Source organism: Durio zibethinus, chromosome 14 (genome assembly GCF_047325235.1).
Source record: "Durio zibethinus cultivar Kanyao isolate XHJ-2024 chromosome 14, ASM4732523v1, whole genome shotgun sequence".
NCBI classification, from domain to species: domain Eukaryota; kingdom Viridiplantae; phylum Streptophyta; class Magnoliopsida; order Malvales; family Malvaceae; genus Durio; species Durio zibethinus.
In genome coordinates, this window is record NC_143175.1 from 6,382,873 (window position 1) to 6,404,139 (window position 21,267).

General features: G+C 34.9%; 1 protein-coding gene across 3 annotated transcripts; it reads right to left on the reverse strand.

Moving 5' to 3' along the window:
* Positions 1 to 1,013: 1,013 nt before the first annotated feature.
* Positions 1,014 to 20,974, reverse strand: LOC111293560 (glutamine--fructose-6-phosphate aminotransferase [isomerizing] 1-like). 3 transcript variants are annotated; one of them, XM_089743343.1, is made up of 12 exons: positions 20,593 to 20,974; positions 19,590 to 19,762; positions 18,526 to 18,634; positions 17,003 to 17,188; positions 6,172 to 6,317; positions 4,365 to 4,529; positions 2,617 to 2,977; positions 2,275 to 2,525; positions 2,091 to 2,205; positions 1,714 to 1,969; positions 1,460 to 1,628; positions 1,014 to 1,323 (listed from the first exon to the last, which is right to left on the reverse strand). In XM_089743343.1, the coding sequence occupies exons 1-12, from the start codon at positions 20,846 to 20,848 to the stop codon at positions 1,240 to 1,242; spliced, it is 2,271 nt and encodes a 756-aa protein (XP_089599469.1). In that variant the 5' UTR covers positions 20,849 to 20,974; the 3' UTR covers positions 1,014 to 1,239. The 3 variants fall into 3 exon arrangements, with proteins under 3 accessions (XP_089599469.1, XP_022742031.2, XP_022742033.2); XM_022886296.2 differs by having other exon boundaries at positions 16,985 to 17,188; XM_022886298.2 differs by lacking the exon at positions 17,003 to 17,188.
* Between the last annotated feature and the right edge of the window lie 293 nt (positions 20,975 to 21,267).

Sequence of the window (21,267 nt, forward strand, 5' to 3'; positions counted from 1 at the left end):
CATTTTTTTCATCCCTTTGTTCCGTCTATAACATTCTTGGCTATTGCCAAGCATGGCTATATGATGCACTACAATAGCACAAGAACAGCTAGTTTCTCACTCAACATTGTTATGGCATCTTTCAACATTGAGATCGTTTAGGTTGGATTATGGAGGTTATGTTCACATTAGTTAGAAAAGAAAGTATAAAGATAAATGAGAATATAGCCAGATTCATAGCCAAACTTAAACATCAGATGTTAGGTGCATTTTTAATGTCATAAACCTGTATTTGCATGAGTAAATAAACGACTAATTATATTTACATATAAATCTCATGATTTTAAACACCATTTAAATAATACAAGATTGATGAATAAATGAGCTGCGAATTGTGTTCATATTACAATTTATTATGTTCACATACAAATTCTATAATTTTATTTTAGATACTATTTCAATAAGATAAGATTGAAAACAATCCCATCAATTCAATAATCTCAAAATAGTAGGCATTATGTGTTTTCATGCTTGAAAGGATATTTCAAGCTTATTTAATTTTAGTCATTACTTTGTACTAGGCATATCGGAATTTTGTTTATCAAATAATTTTTTAGATTATTTTAAAATCTTTTATCTTTCAGGTGGATTTTCAATAGTGAATTTCTTTAGTTTTATATCAAGCATAGTATTTCCAAGGTAGTGACAGTAATTCTGCTGTATCGAAGTTTCCGCAAACTCATAATTTAGAAAAAGAAGGCTATATCCAAGTATTTTTTTAGCCCAATTATCCAAAGGTTTTAAATAATTCCCTTTTGTATGCTGGGCCGCAGCACAAACCTAACAGAAAACAAGAGTATTGGGCCCCAAACCAGTACTTTCTTCTTGTGATGAATAAATTCCCTGATGTGCATATACACGCATATTTACTTTAATTTGCCATTGAAAGGTTGTGATGATGTTGTTGTTGGTGCCTTCTAAAGCTCTCAGTCAACAAACACCAGACCAGAACCAAAAACCCTGCTATCACAGTATTTCATCAAAATGGGGATGTCCCAAAATGCAATGCAATTGTTATTTCATTCATCATATCAGACTATCAACATACATAACAAAACCATCTTTACTTTAATTCAGTTAATATCTAATTCATCTTGCAAATAATTTGAAAAAGGAAACATAAGAGGCAAAAGAAGGTTCACTGTGTCCACTCTAATAATTTATAGAGGAGCATGATTGAAATTCATCAGTAAACATTCTTCACTGTGTGGTCACGCTCTTTGCAAGATTCCGAGGCTGGTCGACATTATATCCCCTTAGAACAGTGAGATGATATGCCAGTAACTGCACCCAAAAGCAAAACAGAGTAAAAAAACATTGCATGATGCCCATGATTCAAGTATAATTCAATATACAGTATCCACTAAATTGCTAACATCATAATAAGAAGCAAACTAAAATAAATTTATGAGATGGATACCTGTAATGGAACTATATTAACCACAGGTTGAAGACAATCCTCAACCTGAGGAACTTCAATTACTCGACAAGCTCCTCCAGAACACACTGATGCAGCATCACCTTTTGAACACATTACTATCAAGCGCCCTTTGCGGGCGTGAAGTTGCTGAATAACTGACTGCTGCTTGCTATTAGCAATTAGAAGATTTCAGTGCCAAACAATTGAAAGTATTAAAACAATATAATTTCTCCTGGAAAAGTAACCAAACCAACCTGAAGCAAGCATCACGGGTAGCAATCACAACGATTGGAAGATTTTCATCAACTAATGCCAAGGGACCATGTTTCATTTCACCAGCAAGTATCCCCTCACTATGCATAAGTGCAACTTCCTTTACTTTTAAAGCACCTTCCAAAGCAGTTGCAAAATTGTATCCTCTCCCAAACACAAGAAGTGACTGCTCAGCAATCAAGAGCTTTGCAAGATCCTTCATTTCCTGGTCAAGCTTCAATACCTCCCTGATTTTATCTGTAAAAGCAGAACATAAAACAAATTAGTTCAGCCGCAAAATCAAAATGCAAAGGGGAAAATCTTTTAAAATAAACAACAAAAGGAAAATAAATAAGAGGGGGCAACAATTGAGACTCACTTGGCAGGTCAAATAGACCATCTATTATAGCCTCCCTTCTCTCTTGATTAGAAATCGTGTCCCCTCCGATTGCCAGAGCTAACATGGCCATCACTGCTATTTGACTTGTATATGCCTATTAATAACAGCAAGTTTTTTACCATAAAACAAAATGACAGAAAGATTCATTGATCCATGTACTTACCTTGGTACTTGCTACACCAATCTCACAACCAGCATTTATATGAATCCCACAGTGAGTATTCCGCGCTATCACACTGCCAACAGTATTTGTGATGCCAACACATAATGCACCATTTTCCAGAGCATATTCTAGAGCATGCAATGTATCAGCTGTTTCACCAGATTGACTGACAAAAACTGCTGTATCCTCTCTGTATATAGGACCTTGCCGATCCAATAAATCACTAGCAATTTCCATTGTAACAGGCACCCCTATTTTTCCACATAAATCAAACAAGTTGAAAATGAGCATAACAAATTTTAAGACGGAGAAAATTATCGTTCCCAGAAGAATAACATTTACCAGAGAGTTCTTCCAAGACGGGTCTAGCAGCTAGAGCAGCATTGTAACTTGTACCACAACCAATAAATACAATTCTTCGGCTACGCCTAATTGTTTTAAGGTGATCCTTCAGTCCACCCAAAAGAACAGCCTTAGCTTTGCAGGAACCTCCACGTATAAGCCTTCCTCTCATGGTAGTTGTAAGAGATTCTGGCTGTTCATGAATTTCTTTCTGCATATAATGCTCGTATTTTCCCTTATTTATTTGCTCAACCTCCATCTCAAGAATAGATAATGCACGTTGCACGGATGCAGGCCTAGAAAGATTAGCACCATTTCTTCCTTTGTCATTATCAAATTTTAGGATTGATACACATCCTTCCTGAAGAAACCAGTGAATTGGTGAAAAATAAAAAATGCATTCAAGCAAAATGAAGAAAGGGCAAAAAGATTTGATGGACTACCAATTTTGAAAAACTAATCAATGTGGAAAACAAAAAGGTATCATAAGTTAACTAGGATTCTACAAAAGATGGGCAAAGAGAGAACTCAAGAGTTGCATGGTTTAACTTTTCAAGTGAGTTCTAGAAATGGTTGGATTGCATATTAGGGCAGAATTAGCAAAACACCAGGGGGAGGGGTGGTAAAGAACCACAAAGGCCTGTTTACTCCAAAAAAAAGAAGTATAACCATACTTGAGCATTCCCATCCAAGAGGATAGAATGGGATCAAAGGAAAAAGTCATTCAATAAGAACAATTTCATTCTTAAAGATGTTAATGGGACATCACTAGAATGAAGACTTGACAGTTTGTCATTCTTTCCTAAAATTGGCAGTCTGAAAAGCTGCAAAAGGTTGCAATTGCAACTGGTCTTTAACTAATAAACCTGGTAATGACAACCATCATACCAGAACAGAATAACTTTTCAACCGTCAAAACAAAAGCCAGCCATTTTGTCAGCAAACCAGCTGTTCAAATGGTTTCCAAACATCCGAAAACAAAAGAAATTCCACAAGGGAAAGAAAATTATTCAGGACATCATTATAACCATGCCGACAGCTAGGTCTTTCATCTATGCAAAAGAATGATAATTGTCAGTGGATCTAAGAAGCTCAAAGCTAAATGTCATTGACTCACAGAAGACAACTTAAGCTGGATGATTTTCCTCTTTCTATTCCTACTGAGGAAACAATAACCTAAATGTTCATAAAAAAAAATGAAATCATAGCTTAATATTCCTCTTAAGATTGCTTATAAGAAAGAAGCCTCCTAGTGATTTGGTTAGAAAGATCATAAATTAGAAGCTGTGCAATGACCTGTCTTGAACCAACATGATTGTATAACTTAGGGTGTGAAGTAAAACTAACAAATTATGAAGAGTTGATTTAGTACAAAAACCTTATTCCATTGGAAACTAGAATCTTATTATTAAGTAACAGGGAAAAAAGGTCTAACAAAATAGGTTCACAACTATATCCCATGTATCTCAAACATTCCAATAAGTATCATAAGAAGCTTATAGACATATACTATAAAATTATCAGTTAGAACCTGCATAGCATTTATTCTTGGAAGGTCTACATGTTATATAAAAGGTGTAGGATAGAAAGAGAGGAAAATGAGGGATAAAATGAAAAGAAAAAAAAAGATGCACATAGAAAATAATTGTAGAATAGAACACAGAAGTGTTGTAAGACATATATCAAGTATAGAAAGACAACGAGAGCAAAAGAAGACTTGCAAAATTATTCAAACAATGAAAATGCACCTTAAGATGAACTACTTCCCCATCCTCGATCACCAGAACTTTCTTTGTGTGTTCAATTAGAGCATTAGCATCACTTGACAGAAAAAGTTCCTTAGGATTGCCATTCTTTGAGAGAAATTTAGCATCGTGAAATGCTGATCCACCGCAGACATCTTCATTTAATTCCTGAGTGAAAGCATTTTCTTAAATAAACAAAGCATCAACCTGAAAGAAATAAAATAATATGCAACCAAAAATTACTAGAAATTTAGGCACTAAGTCTGCAACCTTGTACAAATTTATGCACAAAACCAAAATCCAGTAAATGGTCAAACGAGGAAACGAAAACTTTATAGAGGCTTCCATTACAGCAAGAATTTTTATGCTTTACTAGAGAAGGGTGGAGAGAAGAAATTGCACTGCATAATGCGGACACCTCTTGGCAACCAAAACTCCATATCAAAGATGATATGGAATCCAAATTTAAGTGCAACAAGATTAGCTTTTATATAATTGTATTTGAAAGAGACAAAGTCAAAAACAATTGTGCTTCCCTATACTTCCCTATGTTTATCACTTGCATGTACCAATTTGTTGTGCATTGACCCATAACATCTGTTCCTATAGTTAGTAAGATTGGATCAGAAGACTATCAATAGCTAAAGCATAAAATCTATGCCTTCATTCTTTTCACATGGACCATTTAATTGCTCTATACCAAAGATAAAGATACTGTTACCTTAAGTACTTGAACACTACATCATCAGTCAAAAAGCCAGGTACTTTCAAATTCAAACATGATAAATGGCCAAAAATTTTCAAATCTGGTCTTTTTCTGTATTCCCTTTTAAGATCATAAAATTCTACTGAAGAGTAAGGGCAATTTATACAAGTGATAAAACTAGTAATGACCTGTGCAACTAAAAAGGCAAAATATGTTAGGAATGAGTATGATAGATATGAGAATGTTGCGCTTGATGTATGGACATACAAGAAATATAAAATTACCAAAGAGTGCGTAAAGGAAAATGTGGGGGTTGCACCAATTGAGGACAAAATGATAAATATGTTTAAGATAGTCTAGATATGTAAAGAGGAAACCTACATATGTCACCATACAAAGATATGATTTAATGATAACAAATTTCAATAATTAGGATGAATAGGGATCTAGATTTTTGTCTTCTAAGACATTTTTTTCATCTTTTGAAGTCGTGGAAAAAGAAAAGAATTCTTACATCTTGAGTAGATTTAAAAGTAAAAGTGGTTTGTTATTTCTCATATGTTAAGATCATGTTTTAAAATACAAATGATAATTCTGTTAATCCTTTATTTAATTTGTGAAAGGGTCATATATCATACTACCTATATATAATCCAAAATAAGTGAAATGAATTAGAAGAAAAATCTTTGCATAAAAATTTTCAACATTAAAACCAACAATATTTGTCACTCATAAATTAATGTTGACACTAAAGCAAAGCTCCTATCTATAACCTAAGAGCGATAAAGAACCCCCAAAAGCATTACATTTGACAATGCTTTAAGTATAGAACTAAAGAAATTGTTTTCAATAAGAGAATAATACAAATCAAGGAAAATTACAAGAAAATCACAAAATAAATATGGAAACGAATTATGTAATAAAAGTTTGCAAAACAAAGCAACCAACAAACAAACTGAATCTCAAGACTTCAGTAGAGTAGTAGCTGATTCAAAGCACAAGACGCCACCTACTAAAAAGCTTGACACCCAAAAACATTTATAAAATGAATTCTCTGGTGCAGAAATCAATAATATAAGAAGCTAGATTCATGATTATACTTACTTTGACACCTAAGAGCAATGGACTGCCCCGTTTGCAAGCAATAAGCTCATTTGGGTAATGTCGGCTTTTGAAAATGAGGGCATAAGCTCCCTCAAGATGCCTCATAACTTCAAGCACTACTTGACTAAATGTGACAGTCCGGTCACCTGCAGAACAAATAATAACCAATCGAAGTGCATTTGATTTGAGATGTCTCAAACATATGTGAAGAAAAACCATTTTTGTAAGATATGAGACTAGCTGCAAAGTATGTATTTCTTGGACATCAATTAAGGCAAAGAGCAATAGAACACCAGGTCATTGATCTGAAAGTTGGGTCGATGTTCCAACCTCATAATTTAAACTAAATATTATGTAAAATTTCAGAGGCAGTTAATAATTAAATTAAATATTATGCAAAATTTCATAGGCTGTTCATAATTAAAATAAATATTATGCAAAATTTAGAAACTTAAGATTGTTATCCATGAGACAGGCATGATGGACATGCAAACAGGTTACCAAATATTGACAGTCAAGTAAGGATGAAAGAAACCTTACGCAGACCACACACTGGCAACTTGAAAAGCCCCTAAAGTAGTGGTGAAAGAGTCCACAAACCGGAAAATGGGTCTAATTAATTCAAAGTGACCCATCAAGTTGGACTAACACAATTGAAAAGCAAAAGGCCCATTTAATAAGTCCACTAAATGGGTACTCATTCTCAAGGAATAGTTTAGGCAAAAAAAAAAAAGCATATTCAGAACAAAACAAACCACTCAAAGAAGCTTTAGAAGCATGGAAAATCAGAAGAAGAGGATGAGAGAATTGTAATTGGATGGCGTCTAGAATGCTCATGACATCTCATGCAAAGTCTGTGACAACCTTGTTACCAACATAACCTAGATTGCGTTCCTTTCATAATTTGTTATTTCAATGTTCTGTTGTCCTTTTGTGCTGTTGTTCTATGACTGCACTGTATACTAACTGTTGCATATGTATTTGTTTACTGTTGTCATCCAGGTTTCTAGGAGATTCAGTTCTTTTTGGTTTTTTTTTAAAGTTTAAATTGTTGAATAAGGGCTGGTTGTGCCCAGGCTGTTCATAGTTGTAGTTAGTTTAATTTCCTCATCTTTAGGAATTTTTATTTCCTGTTTTTTCAGAGTTATTATTTCCTTTTTTTTCATTTATTATTTCATGATTTTTAGGAGTTAGTTTAGGGCTAGGTATCTTTGACCTAGGCTATTCATGCACCTAGTCAGAATCAATGGAAATTAACAAAGAATGATTTTGCTTCTCTGATTTCATGGTATCACAGCAGAAACTCTGAACCTAGCTATTTTTTTGGCAAAAACTGCAATGACTGGAACCAGCAGAGGAGATGAGTCTTCCACTGTCTCTTCATGTTAGTCCAAGCAAACATCATAGCTTCCAATCATCAGTCTACAAGGTGGAAGTAAGAATATTTCCTTGCAGATTACATACTGTCAAGTTAAATGGCAAGAACTATTTTAGTGGGTGCAGTCCATCAAACTTGTGATCTGAGGCAGAGGTAAAACGGGTTATCTCATTGGAGCAGCTGCTACTCTAAAGATGGAAGACCCTGCTTGCCAAGTAGGGGACGCTGAAAAGTCCATTATTATGGCTTGGCTTATTAAATCAATGGAGACTGAAATTGGGTAGACTTTTTGTTCTTACCCATGGCAAAAGCAACACAGGATGCTATGAAGATGACTTACTCAGACCTTGGCAACTTTGCTCAGGTGTTTGAGATAAAGTCAAAATTGAGAGAGACAAAACAAGGAGTACAAAATGCAATGGATTATTTTAATACTCTAAAAAATTTGTGGAAAGAATTGGATTTATTTTATGAATCCGGCCAGGGTTGTACGGATGTAGCTTCAAGCAGAAAAAAATGGTGGAACAGGAACAAGTGTTCTAATTCTTAACAGGTCTAGACAAAGAACTTGATGAAGTCAGGGGCAGAGTGCTTGGCAAAGACCCCTTACCATTGATTGAACAAGTGTTTGCAGAGGTACAAAGAAAGAGAAGTCGACAGAAGGTTATGATGGGAGACTTTAAGGACGAAAATGGTGGACAGAACACAGCTGAAGGATCCGCTTTGGCTGCAAGAGGTCAACAGCACTACAATAGGCCTTCCACAGACCAAAAAAATACAAGGGGAAGCAGCCTTGGTGCAACGTCTGTCATCACCACGGACATACCAAAGATACTTGATGGAAAATTCGTAGCAAACCGCATAATTGGACCCCGAAAATGCAGAATGATGGGAAAGGCTTCCATGTGCAGGCTATGGATAATGAACAAGCTGTTGCCACAGGTTCAACCAAAGGAGAATCAGCCCATACTCCAGTGAGGTTTAGCAAAGAGCAAATAAATCACCAGTCGGTTCTTGCTCTTTATCCCTGACAGGTAACTTTCTCTCAGCCCTTAATGCCACTGCAACTTCAAAAAGTCCCTGCACTATTGATTCAGGAGCCTCTGATCACATGACAGGTGATTCTATTTTTTTTTTTTTTTGTTATATATAGTCCTTGTTCTAGGAATATTAAAGTAAAAATTGCCAATAGTTCTTTGTCAAACGCCACTGGAAAAGGTTCAATAAGACTCTAAAAAGACTTGATGCTTCATTTCATTCTTCATCTTCCCAACCATGTTTGTAATCTAGTGTGAGTTAGCAAAGTAAAACATGACAATAATTGCTTTACAAAATTCTTACTATTTATTTGTGAATTTCAGGAGCTATCCTTGGGGAGGACAGTTGGCAATGCTAGGGAATGTGAACGAATCTACTTCTTTGAGGATAAGGATTCTAGGACTAGACAAACCTTTGTATCAAGTAGTCAATCTCTTTCTGTTTCTAGTCAAAAAGAAATAATGTTGTGGCACCATAGACTTGGCCATCCAAACTTTTCTTATCTTAGATGTTTGTTTCCTCAACTTCTAAGAAATAAAAATCCTCATTCTTTCCAATTTGATGCTTGTCAATTAGCAAAGCACAACTGAAACCCTTTTCCCTCCTTACCTTATAGATCTTCCTCACCTTTCTAGTTAATTCACAGTATATTTGGGGGCCATCCAAAGTGACTACTGCATCTGGCAAATGTTAGTTCACAACATTTATTGATGATCACACATGTACCACCTGGGTTTACCTCTTGAAAGAAAAGTTTGAAAATTGTCAAATATTTAAGAACTTCCATTCCATAATTCAAACACAGTTTCAAGCAAAAATTTGTGTCATACATACAAGAGTATTTTCATTCCGTGTTAGGTGAGTTTTTAGCCAACAATAGATAATCCATCAGAGTTCATGTGTGAACACCCCACAACAAAATGAAATATCAGAATTAAGAATCAACATTTCCTTGAAGTCAGTAGGGCTCTTATGTTCACCATGCATGTTCCAAAGTACTTGTGGAGCGAAGCAGTTATTACAGCAGCCTATCTTATAAACAGATTACCAAGCCGAACTATCTACTACCAAACACCTCTCTCCACCCTCACCAAATACTATCCTCACCTTCACCCCTTGAATAATCTCCCCTTAAAGACCTTTGGATGTACAGCCTTTGTACATATACATGCTCGACATGAAGCAAATTAGACCCCATAGCCATAAAAATTGTGTTCCCTGGCTACTCACCCACAAAGAAAGGATACCGTTGTTACTCACCTCCCCAAAAAAATCTTTATCTCTCATGTTGTCACCTTTTTTTAGACTCAACCATTCTTCCTTGCCACCTCTCTTTTACCACTAATGTTTCACCATTCTCCCAAAAAAAAATCTTTCACCATCATTTCGTGCTCTTACCACAAATGTTTTCAACATGGAGACTGTTAGGTCAATATGAGAGGCTCTAGCTAAACCTGAATGGAAAAAGACCGTTGAGAGGATATGAAGACTCCAGAGAAAATGGCACCTGGGAGCTGGTGAATTTACCTCATGGGAAGAATATTGTTGGTTGTAAGTGGGCATTCAAAGTAAAATATAAATCAGATGGTTCAGTTGAGAGAAGACTTGTTGCTAAAGGTTTCACACAAATCTATGGGATTGATTAATGGAGACATTTGTACTGGTTCCTAAACTAAATACCATGAGGGACTTGTTGTCTCTGGCTGCAAATTTAGATTGGCCACTACACCAACTAGATGTGAAGAAAGCCTTCTTGAATGGGGACCTAGAAGAGGAGGTTTAGATGGACATTCCACTAGGCTTTGAAGACAGCAAGAATACCCAAAAAGTGTGCAAGCTCAACAAATCCCTACATGGACATTCCACTAGGCTTTGAAGACAGTAAGAATAACCAAAAAGCAATCACCATGAGCATTGTTTGATCGCTTTTCAAGAGCAATAAGAAGTTAAGGATACAATCAAGGCCAAATTGACCACACTTTACTCTTCAAAATCTCCGGTATGGAAAAGTTTCTATTCCAATAGCATACGCGGATGACAAAATTCACACAAGAGATGCTTTGGAGGAAATGGAGAAACTAAAAAGTCTACTAGCCACAGAATTTGAAATAAAGGATCATGGCCCCTTAAAGTATTTTCTGGGAATGGAAGTTGTGAGAAGCAAGACAGGCATATCCATCTCTGAAAAAAAAAGTATACTTTGGACTTGTTAAAGGAAACAGGAATGTTGGGATGCAAACCTGTTGATACACCAATGGAACAAAACCACAAGATAGTTCAGTGCAAGGAAGAAATTCCAGTTGACAAAGGACAGTATCAAAGGTTAGTTGGGAAAGTAAATCTACCTCTCTCATATAAGACCTGATATAGCCTTTGCTGTCAACTTTGTTAGTTAATTTATGCTTGCTCCACAGAAAGAACATCTCAATGCGGTTTACAAAATTTTGAGGTATCTTAAGATAACCCCAGGGAAGGGATTGTCTTTTAAAAAACCAGAACAAAGAAAGGTGGAAGCCTTTACTGATGCTAGGCTTAGCTGACGATAGGAGTCTACATCCGGACATTGCACTATGGTTAGAGGAAATTTAGCAACTTAGAGAAGTCAGATATAATCAGTGGTTGCTAGAAGCAGCACTAAGGCGGAGTTCAGGGCTATGGATCAAGGAATTTGCGAACTGATTTCGCTCAAAATGCTTATGGAAGAGTTAAAAATTACACTAAACTATCCTATGCAATTATATTGTCACAACAAGGCTGCCATTAGTATTGCACATAACACGATTCACCATGATAGAAACAAGCATGTGGAGGTTGACATACATTTCGTAAAAGAAAAGATTGATAGTGGAGTGATTTGTGACCAATGTTCCAACCAGTCAACAGGCAGCAGACATCCTAACCGAGGTTTTGTCATGACAAAGTTTCAAAATACTCACAACCATGAAGCACGGACACATAATACGGGTACAACACAAACAAGTCGAAACAGCAATTTTTGAAAATTATAGATGTGGGTACAGCAAGACACGGCAATAAAAAAAATATTTTATGCATATTTATGTAAAAAATATTCAATATAAATACAATAAAAATGTAAATATTAATTTTTTATTTAGTTTATTTTTATACACAAAGAAAACAGCCCAACCCAATTGAATAATAGTTTTGGGCTCAATACCCAATTTTCTTGTGAGCATAGATTTCTTATTTTGAACCCCAAAAAGAAAAAGCTTTTTTTTGGATTGCTTTCCCTTTCCCCTGTTTTTTGTCCATGTTTACAACTCTGTTGATAATGGCAAGAAGAGACAAGAAAGCCAATAATCATGAAGATAGGAAGAGGTGAAGTACAGACTGAGTAATCTGCCAAATAGCATCCTCCTTCACATCCTTTCATTTCTACCAGTAACCAAGTGGTCATTCGAACCTATGTCCTCCCCAATAGATGGAAATGCTTGTAGGCTTCTCTCTCTCTAACCTCATTATTAATGGATGGGGCAGCAGCAGTAAAGCAGTTCATTGTTCAAGAAGCTTGTGCTTCATGAATCATCACGTGTCCAGCCACATCAAAAGTGTGTCCAACATGTCCATTTTTTCCTTTTTTTGTGTGACCCGGTGTGTCCAATACATGTCTTGTAGTGTCGGAGACGTGTTCGTGTCAGACACATATCGGAGACCCGTACATGCCCTTACACAACATGTCCGTGCTTCTAAGGCTCATAAACAAGATTGGAATATTAAGTATCTACTCCTCAGCCTGAGTAGGAGTTTCGTCATCCAGGTTTCTAAGAGACTTAGTTCATTTTCTTTTATTTTTTAAAGTTTAAATTTTGAGTTTAAGGGCTGGATGTGTCCAGACTGTTCCATAGGTGTGGCTGCTTTAATTTCTTGATCATTAGGAGTTTTTATCAAAGGTTGTTACTTTTTGTTTCGGTAACAGCTGGTACACTTCAGTTATACCAAAACACGGTACGGGTAGTTTTTGTTCCAAACTTAGTACCGGATAATACCAATTGTTTTTGTTGGTTTCAGCTTTTTTCGGTGACTTTTGGTAGATTAGCCATTTTCAACAAGCAAGCAGCTGAGAAACATGATTTGTAATTTTGTGACTTATCTTTTGTTTTTTGACTATTTTTAACGTAATGAAAAACTAAAAAAAAATTAAAACCCTTAAAAGCTGAAACTTGTGCCGCATCTCCCTAATTTTTAGAGCAACTCTTTTTTTTATTCCACTTTATTTTTTCAAAACAAAAGTTTATATCTATTTCAATCTCTTTCTTTCTGAGATTCAAGACTCCTAATGCCATGGTTATTTTATTTTTCATCTCTTTACTTTTATCTTAATATGTTATTTTCCTTTTCATCTCTTTGCTTTTATTTTAATATATTCTTACATAAAAAATATCCATTTAAATATCATGCGATCAGATTAAATGTTTAAAAATATCATGATAAATTGATGATATTATTTTTTATAATTTTAAAGTTATTTATTTGATAGTTAAAGATATTGCACATTTATTTTGCATATTGTTAGTAGTATTATTATGTAAAAGTTCAGGTATATTTATAAATACATCTATACTTGACCGAAAAACCCAAAATAATATGCCAAAACAATTGGTACCAGCATATATCATTTTTTTTCAAAAACCCAAATGTTGTCCGATACAATATTAACAACCTTGGTTTTTATTTCCTTTTTTTAAGAGTTATTTGTGGAAAAACTAAGAAATAAAACTGTGTAGAAAACTAAGAGAAAAACTGAATGTATATTGAAAAACTGTTCATTAAGAATTATACAAGAACCATAGGTTTATATACAACTAAGTAGGGGTTAAGCTAAGAAACTAAATCTTCCTAAAAAACTAATCCTATAATTGAAGGATTATCTATCTTAATTTTTTGTCCTTAATTCTATAGATACAAATACTTAATTCTAGAGATACAAATATAAATATACAAATTACAAGATTACAACCAGCTGTAAATAAGTGTTTTCTCACACTCCCATTCAAGCTGGTGAATAAGGGTTTTCCATTCCCAGCTTGAAAATAATTTCTTGAAATGTTGCACTGTTGAGACCTTTAGTCAACACATCTGCAAGTTGATCCTTGGTTGATACATAAGGTGTACAAATTAACCCACTGTCTAGTTTTTCCTTTATGAAATGCCGGTCTACTTCAATGTGTTTGTTCTGTCATGTTGCACAGGATTGTGTGCAATGCTTATTGCAGACTTGTTATCACAGTAGAGTCTCATTGCTCCATCCCACTTGATCTTCAAGTCTTCTAAGATAATCTTTAACCATAGTAGTTCACAAATTCCTTGAACCATTGCTCTGAACTCTGCTTCAGCACTTGATCTTGCCACCACATTCTGTTTTTTACTCCTTCAAGTCACAAGATTACCACTTAAGAAAGTGCAATAACCTAAGGTGAATCTTCTATCAGTTACTGAACCTGCATAATCAGCATCTGCATATACTTTTAGAACTAGCCCCGAATTTTTTTTGAATAAAATACCTCTCCCAAGATTGGCCTTCAAATAGTGCAATATACAGTAGATAGCCTGTAGGTGCACTTTTTTAGGACTATGCATAAATTGACTTACCACACTCACAGCATATACTATATCAGATCTAGTATGTGAGAGATAAATGAGTCTTCCAACTAATCTTTGGTACATATCTCTATCTACAGCAGCATCTTCATTAGCTTCTCCAATTTTATGATTAGGATCTATAGGGGTATTTGCAGGTTTACATGCGAGCTTCCCAGTTTCCTTCAAAAGATCCATCACATATTTTTGTTGTGAGATGAAGATACCATGCCGTGAGTGAACTACTTCAATTCCTAGGAAGTACTTCAATCTCCCTAGCTCTTTTATCTCAAATTCTCTAGCCAAACACTGTTTTAGAGATTCTCTCTTTTCCATCATCTCCAGTTACAATTATATCATCAACATACACTAATAGAACTGTGACTCTCCCTAAATCAAAGTACTTGATAAACAATGTGTGATCTCCTTGACTCTGTTTATATCCCATTGCTAGTATCACTTTGACAAATCTCCCGAACCAAGCCCTAGGAGACTGTTTAAGGCCATATAAAACCTTTTTCATCCTACATACTTTGTTTGCTTCTAGATGACCTCCAAATCCCGGTGGAACCTTCATATATATTTCTTCTTCCAAATCACCATGTAGAAAAGCATTCTTTACATCAAATTGTTAAAGCTGCCAATTGTAATTTGCAGCCAATGACAACAAAATCCTAACTGTATTCATCTTGGCAACTGGAGCAAAGGTTTCTTGACAATCCACTCCATAGGTTTGAATGTAGCCCTTAGCCACTAACCTAGCTTTATACCTTTCAACAATACCATCCGCCTTATATTTTACAGTAAAAACCCATTTACACCCCACTGGATTTTTTCCTTTAAGCAACTCTACCAGTTCCCATGTCTGATTTTTCTTTAAGGCCTCCATTTCTATTTTCATGGCTTGCCTTCATTTCTCACTAGATAATGTCTCGGATAATATAGTTGGAACAAAAATAACGTTTAGGCTCACAAGAAAATTTTTGTGAGATGGTGAGAATTTTTCAAATGATACAAAATTAGAGATTGGATATAGTGGATGCTTAGTACATTCTCTGGTTCCTTTCCTAATGGCAATAGGCAGATCATAATCACTAGTTATAGTTTTAGGAGATTCATGCTTATTTTAAGAAATAGAGTCAAAAACTGTAGTTACCTCATTTCCAGAGTTAGGATCAGGCTCTTGGACTGGCACTGGTTTAGGATCTGGAACTTTTCTTCTTGAGTACACCTGTAATTCATTCATAGAATCCAGAACAATATTACCTTTTGTCACATTTTTTGTATTTGGAATGGGTTCAAACTCAAAATCAGTATTTAACTTGGGCTCAGCAGAAACAAGATTCGACTCAGAAGAATTAATGGGTGAAAATATTGAAGAAGGGGACAAATCAAGCAAAAAGAAGTCTTTATCCTTATCTTCCATAAATGAAGTCTCCCTCTGAAGATAAGGTTGAGTAAAAAATGGTTTACTTTTTTCAAAAGTGACATCTGCAGACACAATTTTTTTGGTAGGAGGATGATAGCACTTATATCCTTTTTGAGTTAAGGAATACCCCACAAAAATACTTAATAGCTCTTGGATCCAACTTTCCCCTGTTATGACTGTGAACATGAACAAATGATGTACAACCAAATATCCTAGATATGAGATTGTTTGTGGTATTAAGGTTGGGATAAAATTGTGATAGTAGTTCCATAGGAGTTTTAAATCCCAAAACCCTTGAAGGTAACCTATTTATAATGTGTGTGGCAGTGAGAACAGCTTTCCCCCAGTAAGATTTAGGTACATTTGCTTGAAAAAGAAAGGCTCAGGTTGTGGCTAGTAAATGGCTGTTTTTTGTCTCTACCACTCCATTCTGCTGTGGAGTATTAACACAAGATGACTCATGGATAATCCCCTCTTTTTGGAAATAGATGGATAGACTCTGGTTGAAGTAGTCTCTTGCATTATCAGACCTAAATCTCTTGATTCTCACTCCAAATTGATTTTGGATCATGTTTTGGAAGCTTAAAAACACACTATTCACATCTGATTTGGATTTAAGTAAAAAAACCTAAGAGACCCTGGTACAATCATCTACGAATGAAATAAATCCTCTTGCACCAGAAATATTAGGAATTGTAGAGAGACCCCAAATGTCACTATGAATCAAGTAAAAGGAAGTAGAACTTCTTTTATTACTAATTACAAAAGACGTCTATGCTTTGCAAGTTCGCAAACATCACAATAAAAATTTTCGACATTTAATCCTTTCAACAAAGAAGGAAACATGTTTCTCATAGTTCCAAAAGAAGGATGTCCAAGACGAAAATGATAAAGTCAGATTTTGTCTTTATTGGAAGATTTTTCATAAAGAAATGACAAAAGTAAATTATTCTTGATATTACTTGTGTTATTTGATGTCTCAAGATAGTATAATCCATCCTTCTCCTTAGCAAGTCCAATCCTCTTCCCCAAACTCTAGTCCTGAAATTCACAATAAGAAGGATAAAAAGTCACTTTGTAATTCATATCTCTGGCAAATTTTTGTATAAATATCAAATTAGTAGACAATCCAGGAACATGAAGAACATTTTTTAGAACAAACGAGGGATTAACTGGAACATCTCCTAATCCTACTACTGTAGTAAGTGAGCTATCTGCAACAACAATTTTCTTATTACTAGGACACAAGATATATGTACTAAACTTCTGTGAGGAATGTATCATATGGTCTATGGTTCCTGAGTCAATGACTCAAAAACTCGTAATAAGCTTAATCGAGACATTTAATCCATGAGAACCAGAAGCTTTACCTGAACTAGAGACCTTACCCAATGAACATACCACAGTAGGCTTTTCAAGAATTTTCAATAAGTTTCTCAGCTTTTCAATCTCTTCCCTGTCGAACTCTCCTTGTTTCCAAGACATCTGTAGTACTCCAGTGATTTTTTCAGTTGACACTTCCTCAAATTGAGTGGTAATGATATCTTTCTTTGAAAGGGTTTGGCAATGAAAGCCTAAAATAGAAGTCAGCAATGAAGACTGAAAATTTTGCTTCCCAAGAAGAGCCTAAAGCTCTGATACTATGTGAAAAAACTAAGAAATAAAACTGTGTAGAAAACTAAGAGAAAAACTGAATATATATTGAAAAACTGCTCATTAAGAATTATACAAGAACCATAGGTTTACATACAACTAACTAAGGGTTAAACTAGGAATCTAAATCTTCCTAAAAAATTAATCCTATAATTGAGGGATTGTCTATCCTAGTTTTTTTGTCCTTAATTCTAGGGATATAAATACTTAATTCTAGAGATACAAATATAAATATACAAATTACAAGATTACAACCAGCTGTAAATAAGTGTTTTCCCACATTATTATTTCCTGATTTTTAGGAGTTAGTTTAGGAATATCTAGTTGGGTATCTTTGACCAAGGTTATTTATGTACCTAGTTCGTTTCAATGGAAATTACCAGAGAATGATTTTTTTGGTACAATTAAAAGAATGATTTTGCGTCTCTTATTTTAGTAACATACCCCATGCCCTAATTATGCTCAATTTCTTTGACCATGCATAAGAAAAGCTTCACACAATCTCTTCCACACTGCTTTGAAAATTTTGCTGCACCTTCGCTTGCCAATGTGCAGCAAAAGACAAAAGATCTGGTTTAACATAGAAGTTCGCAGAATTCCTAGGCTAAAATATGCTTATATTCAGGAAAATGAACCAGCAGATTAAGTACAGTTATAATATACATGCAGTTTAAGAGTGCATCATCCAGCAAGAAGATCTGGTAACTCCTAGGCTAAAATATACTTATATTCAGGAAAATGAACCAGCAGATTAAGTACAGGTGTAATACACATTAAGTTTAAGAGCGCAGTATCCAGTAAGAATCAGGGCACCTAATAAAACAAGCGGCTGCTTAAGCCCCTATCCCCTACACCCCTCCAGTCTTAGTACTACATGTCTCATACCTGAGCTCAACTAATGACATTTGTGATTCAAGGAAATCAAGTTACTCTACTGTAATATTATCTTTTTTTTTTGGAATGATACTGTAATAATATCTTAGTCACACTCACACCATATAATTATTGCTTTACATGCTAGCATTAGCATAGCAGCATAAAGTAGGCAAGAATCACTGCATTTTCTATTGCATATCACATCCAAAGACTCAAGGCAAACTAAATGTGCTAGGACCCTTACACTGACTGAGGTAAAAGGCACAAAAGAAGTGCAATAGCTACTAGGGCTAAATATGAAGAGCAAAAGCAATGGTATCATGCATTTGCATGAATTGCAAGGTTGTAAACTGATCATATTATTATTTCAAAAATCTATTACCTTCTTCATTTGCTTTGTCAAAAACAAATTTGGCAAGCTTTGGTATTACTTCTGTGTCTGTTTCAGATTCAAAAGTGAATCCATGTCGAACAAGGGTCTCTTTCAAGACCTGAAAATACAAAAATATCCCAAAATCATCTTACATTCAAAAACTGTTAAAGAAAGTAAACTTTATGATGTAATGCAATTGCACAAACAAAGAATGAACAGAATCACATAACAAGAACATAAGCATAAGCAACAGCTGTGACGAAATATATGACATGTGTAAAAATTGCCGACAGATTTCTGTAAAGCCATTAGCAGATGCAGCATAGAAGTTTTCTAGCTACAAACTATCTGCAGACAAAGTTGTCTTCTTGCAACCAAACCCCCCATTCTCAATTGTCAAATCCAAGCGGCATGTTCAACTACCAATATTAGGCCTTCAAAGCAGTTAAAGAGAGTCAAAGAAGCACCATAAAAAATGAAATAAGACAAAATCTCAAAAAGGGTGGCAAACTGTTTAGATTTTACTGGCCAAAAAATAAACTGTTTGGATCTCTACCCTCTCTCTTCCTCATCTTCTTTACTGGGAATGTTTGTAAATTTTGTAAAATATTCAATAAGAAAATGAATGAAGAGAAAAAGCAGAAGGGCAAAAGTGGAGCAATACCCACCATTTGAACTTTGGCCCATGCTGTGTTCGCTTCTGAGCTTCATTCTTTCTAATTCATATGTGCATGTGACTTTATTCTTGAAGAATGTAAACTATTTTAATCACATTGTTTAACATAGTTTATTCTGTACCAGTGGTAGGAAAAAAGAAGAAGAGAAAGCAGAAAACAGAGAGAGAAGAAGAAGAAGAAGAATGAGTTCTAGTGATTCATACACACATCACTAGAGTTATCTATCTATCAGTTGGTTGCTTTTTATACATGTAATTAACCATTTCATCCTGTAAAATAAAATGCTAAATAATAAACAGTCACAGTGTACAAACCTGTGTTGCATATCCATCAAGAATGCATAAGCTAGTTAAGGTAAGAAAATGAGAAACAATGTGACTGAAATTTTAAGCCAACCTCATAATTAGTGATAACGCCATTGTGAACAACCAAGAAGTCATTTCCAGGACCAGAAGTCTGAGGATGACTATTCCTTGGAGCAGGCTCCCCATGCGTAGCCCACCTGGTGTGTGCTATACCAGCATGGATAGAAAAGGATTCCTCCAAGTTCAACTCTGTTGCAGCTACATCTGGAAGAACCAAAACCACCATTGATTTAACCTATAAACCTATGGCAACATAACTAAAGAACAGAAAAAAAAAAAAAAATGCCACCACGGGTAAACAAGAAAATGAGTCGTTTTCTTAATACAAGCTTATAATAGACAAAGAAAATGAAAGCACACCAGCTTTATAACTCAAAATTAATTCTGCTTATACAAAGTGATAATTAAAATGTTGGAAACAATTATAAAAACATTTTGATTCACTCTTAATAAACAAGTCAAATAATTCCACTCTAACAAAGGCTGCTGCTGATACGAAAGTATAACATGGACCAAGAATTATTAAAAATAAATATAAATTTGTAACATTTTATTTAATTAATCAAAGAACGAAAGCCATTATTACAGAAGGTCATTATTTACAGTCACATTTCAGTTTCACCTTAACCCATGCAAAAGAAAAAGGTAGAGAAATTTTATTACATATAGCAATCAAACCTGATCAAGAACAAACATGAGCATAGTAACCAATATCTAAAATAAATGAAGGATGAATAAAATAAAATTAAACAACCTAAACTTTGCTCTTTACTTTTCTCTTATGTTACTACTATTGCTGGACCCGTCACACCTGGTCCGATAAGCCAAAGATGACCCGACCCGGAACAGAGAAATAGACAAATTTATGATCGAATAAAAAGCAAATATAAACACGTTGCTGGTACAAACCGACCCGGTTAGGAACCCAGGCTCCTACCCGTTCTTTTCTTCGCTTTTCTAGCGACCAACGAACCCAATCAATCGGAAAACTCCAAGCTTTGAAAAAAGAGAAATTTAAGAGGGTAATAAGATACCTTGGTAGACGGATCTGACGAGGGACTCGATGTTGCCTTCCTGGCGAAAAACGAGAGGGGGAGGGGAGAGAGAGGGACTGAAGGATGATTGAGAGGTGCTTGGATCGTGAGAAAATGAGAAGTCGTTGTCGATGGAAATTCCAGCGGAATCGTAGCCTCTGTACTCGAGACGACGAAGGCCATTGAAGAGAACTTGAAGAATGTACCTTCTCTCTCTGTTCACGTTGTAATTCAAATACGCAAATATCCCACACATTCTTTTTTTTTATTTAATTTTCAATTGCAGAAATAAATAAAAAATTTGAGGGGAAAATGACTTTTTTCTGGGTTTTTCCTTAACTCTCTGTTTCTCTTGGCTTTGTGAAGAAGAAGAAGAATATCTAAGGGGAAGATGATCTTGACTCTTGACTTTTATTCTTGTGAATTTTTTTTTTTTTGAAAAATATTAACTTTGTGATTTAATTGACTGCGTTTATTAGCATAAAGGTTAACGCGTAAATTGCCCCTTATTTATAAATAAAAGGGTTAAAATATACTATATATTTTTTATTATTTTGATACTTAAAAAAATAAATTTACAATTAAATTCTTAAACTTTTATTTTGTTATATATTTATATACTTCATATTAACATTGTTAATTAAATTATTAACGTGTTATTAATATTCAACTAGT

Bases quoted from the DNA above. Each gene is read 5' to 3' on its own strand.
- LOC111293560 (XM_022886296.2), bottom strand. From the start codon at position 20,848: ATGTGTGGGATATTTGCGTATTTGAATTACAACGTGAACAGAGAGAGA. The intron at 17,189-18,525 runs GTAATAGATTTT...CTTCTATTTTAG, and splicing joins TGACAAAGCAAATGAAGAAG to GCTTTCATTGCCAAACCCTT. The intron at 4,530-6,171 runs GTAAGTATAATC...GCTTTCACTCAG, and splicing joins CATTGCTCTTAGGTGTCAAA to GAATTAAATGAAGATGTCTG.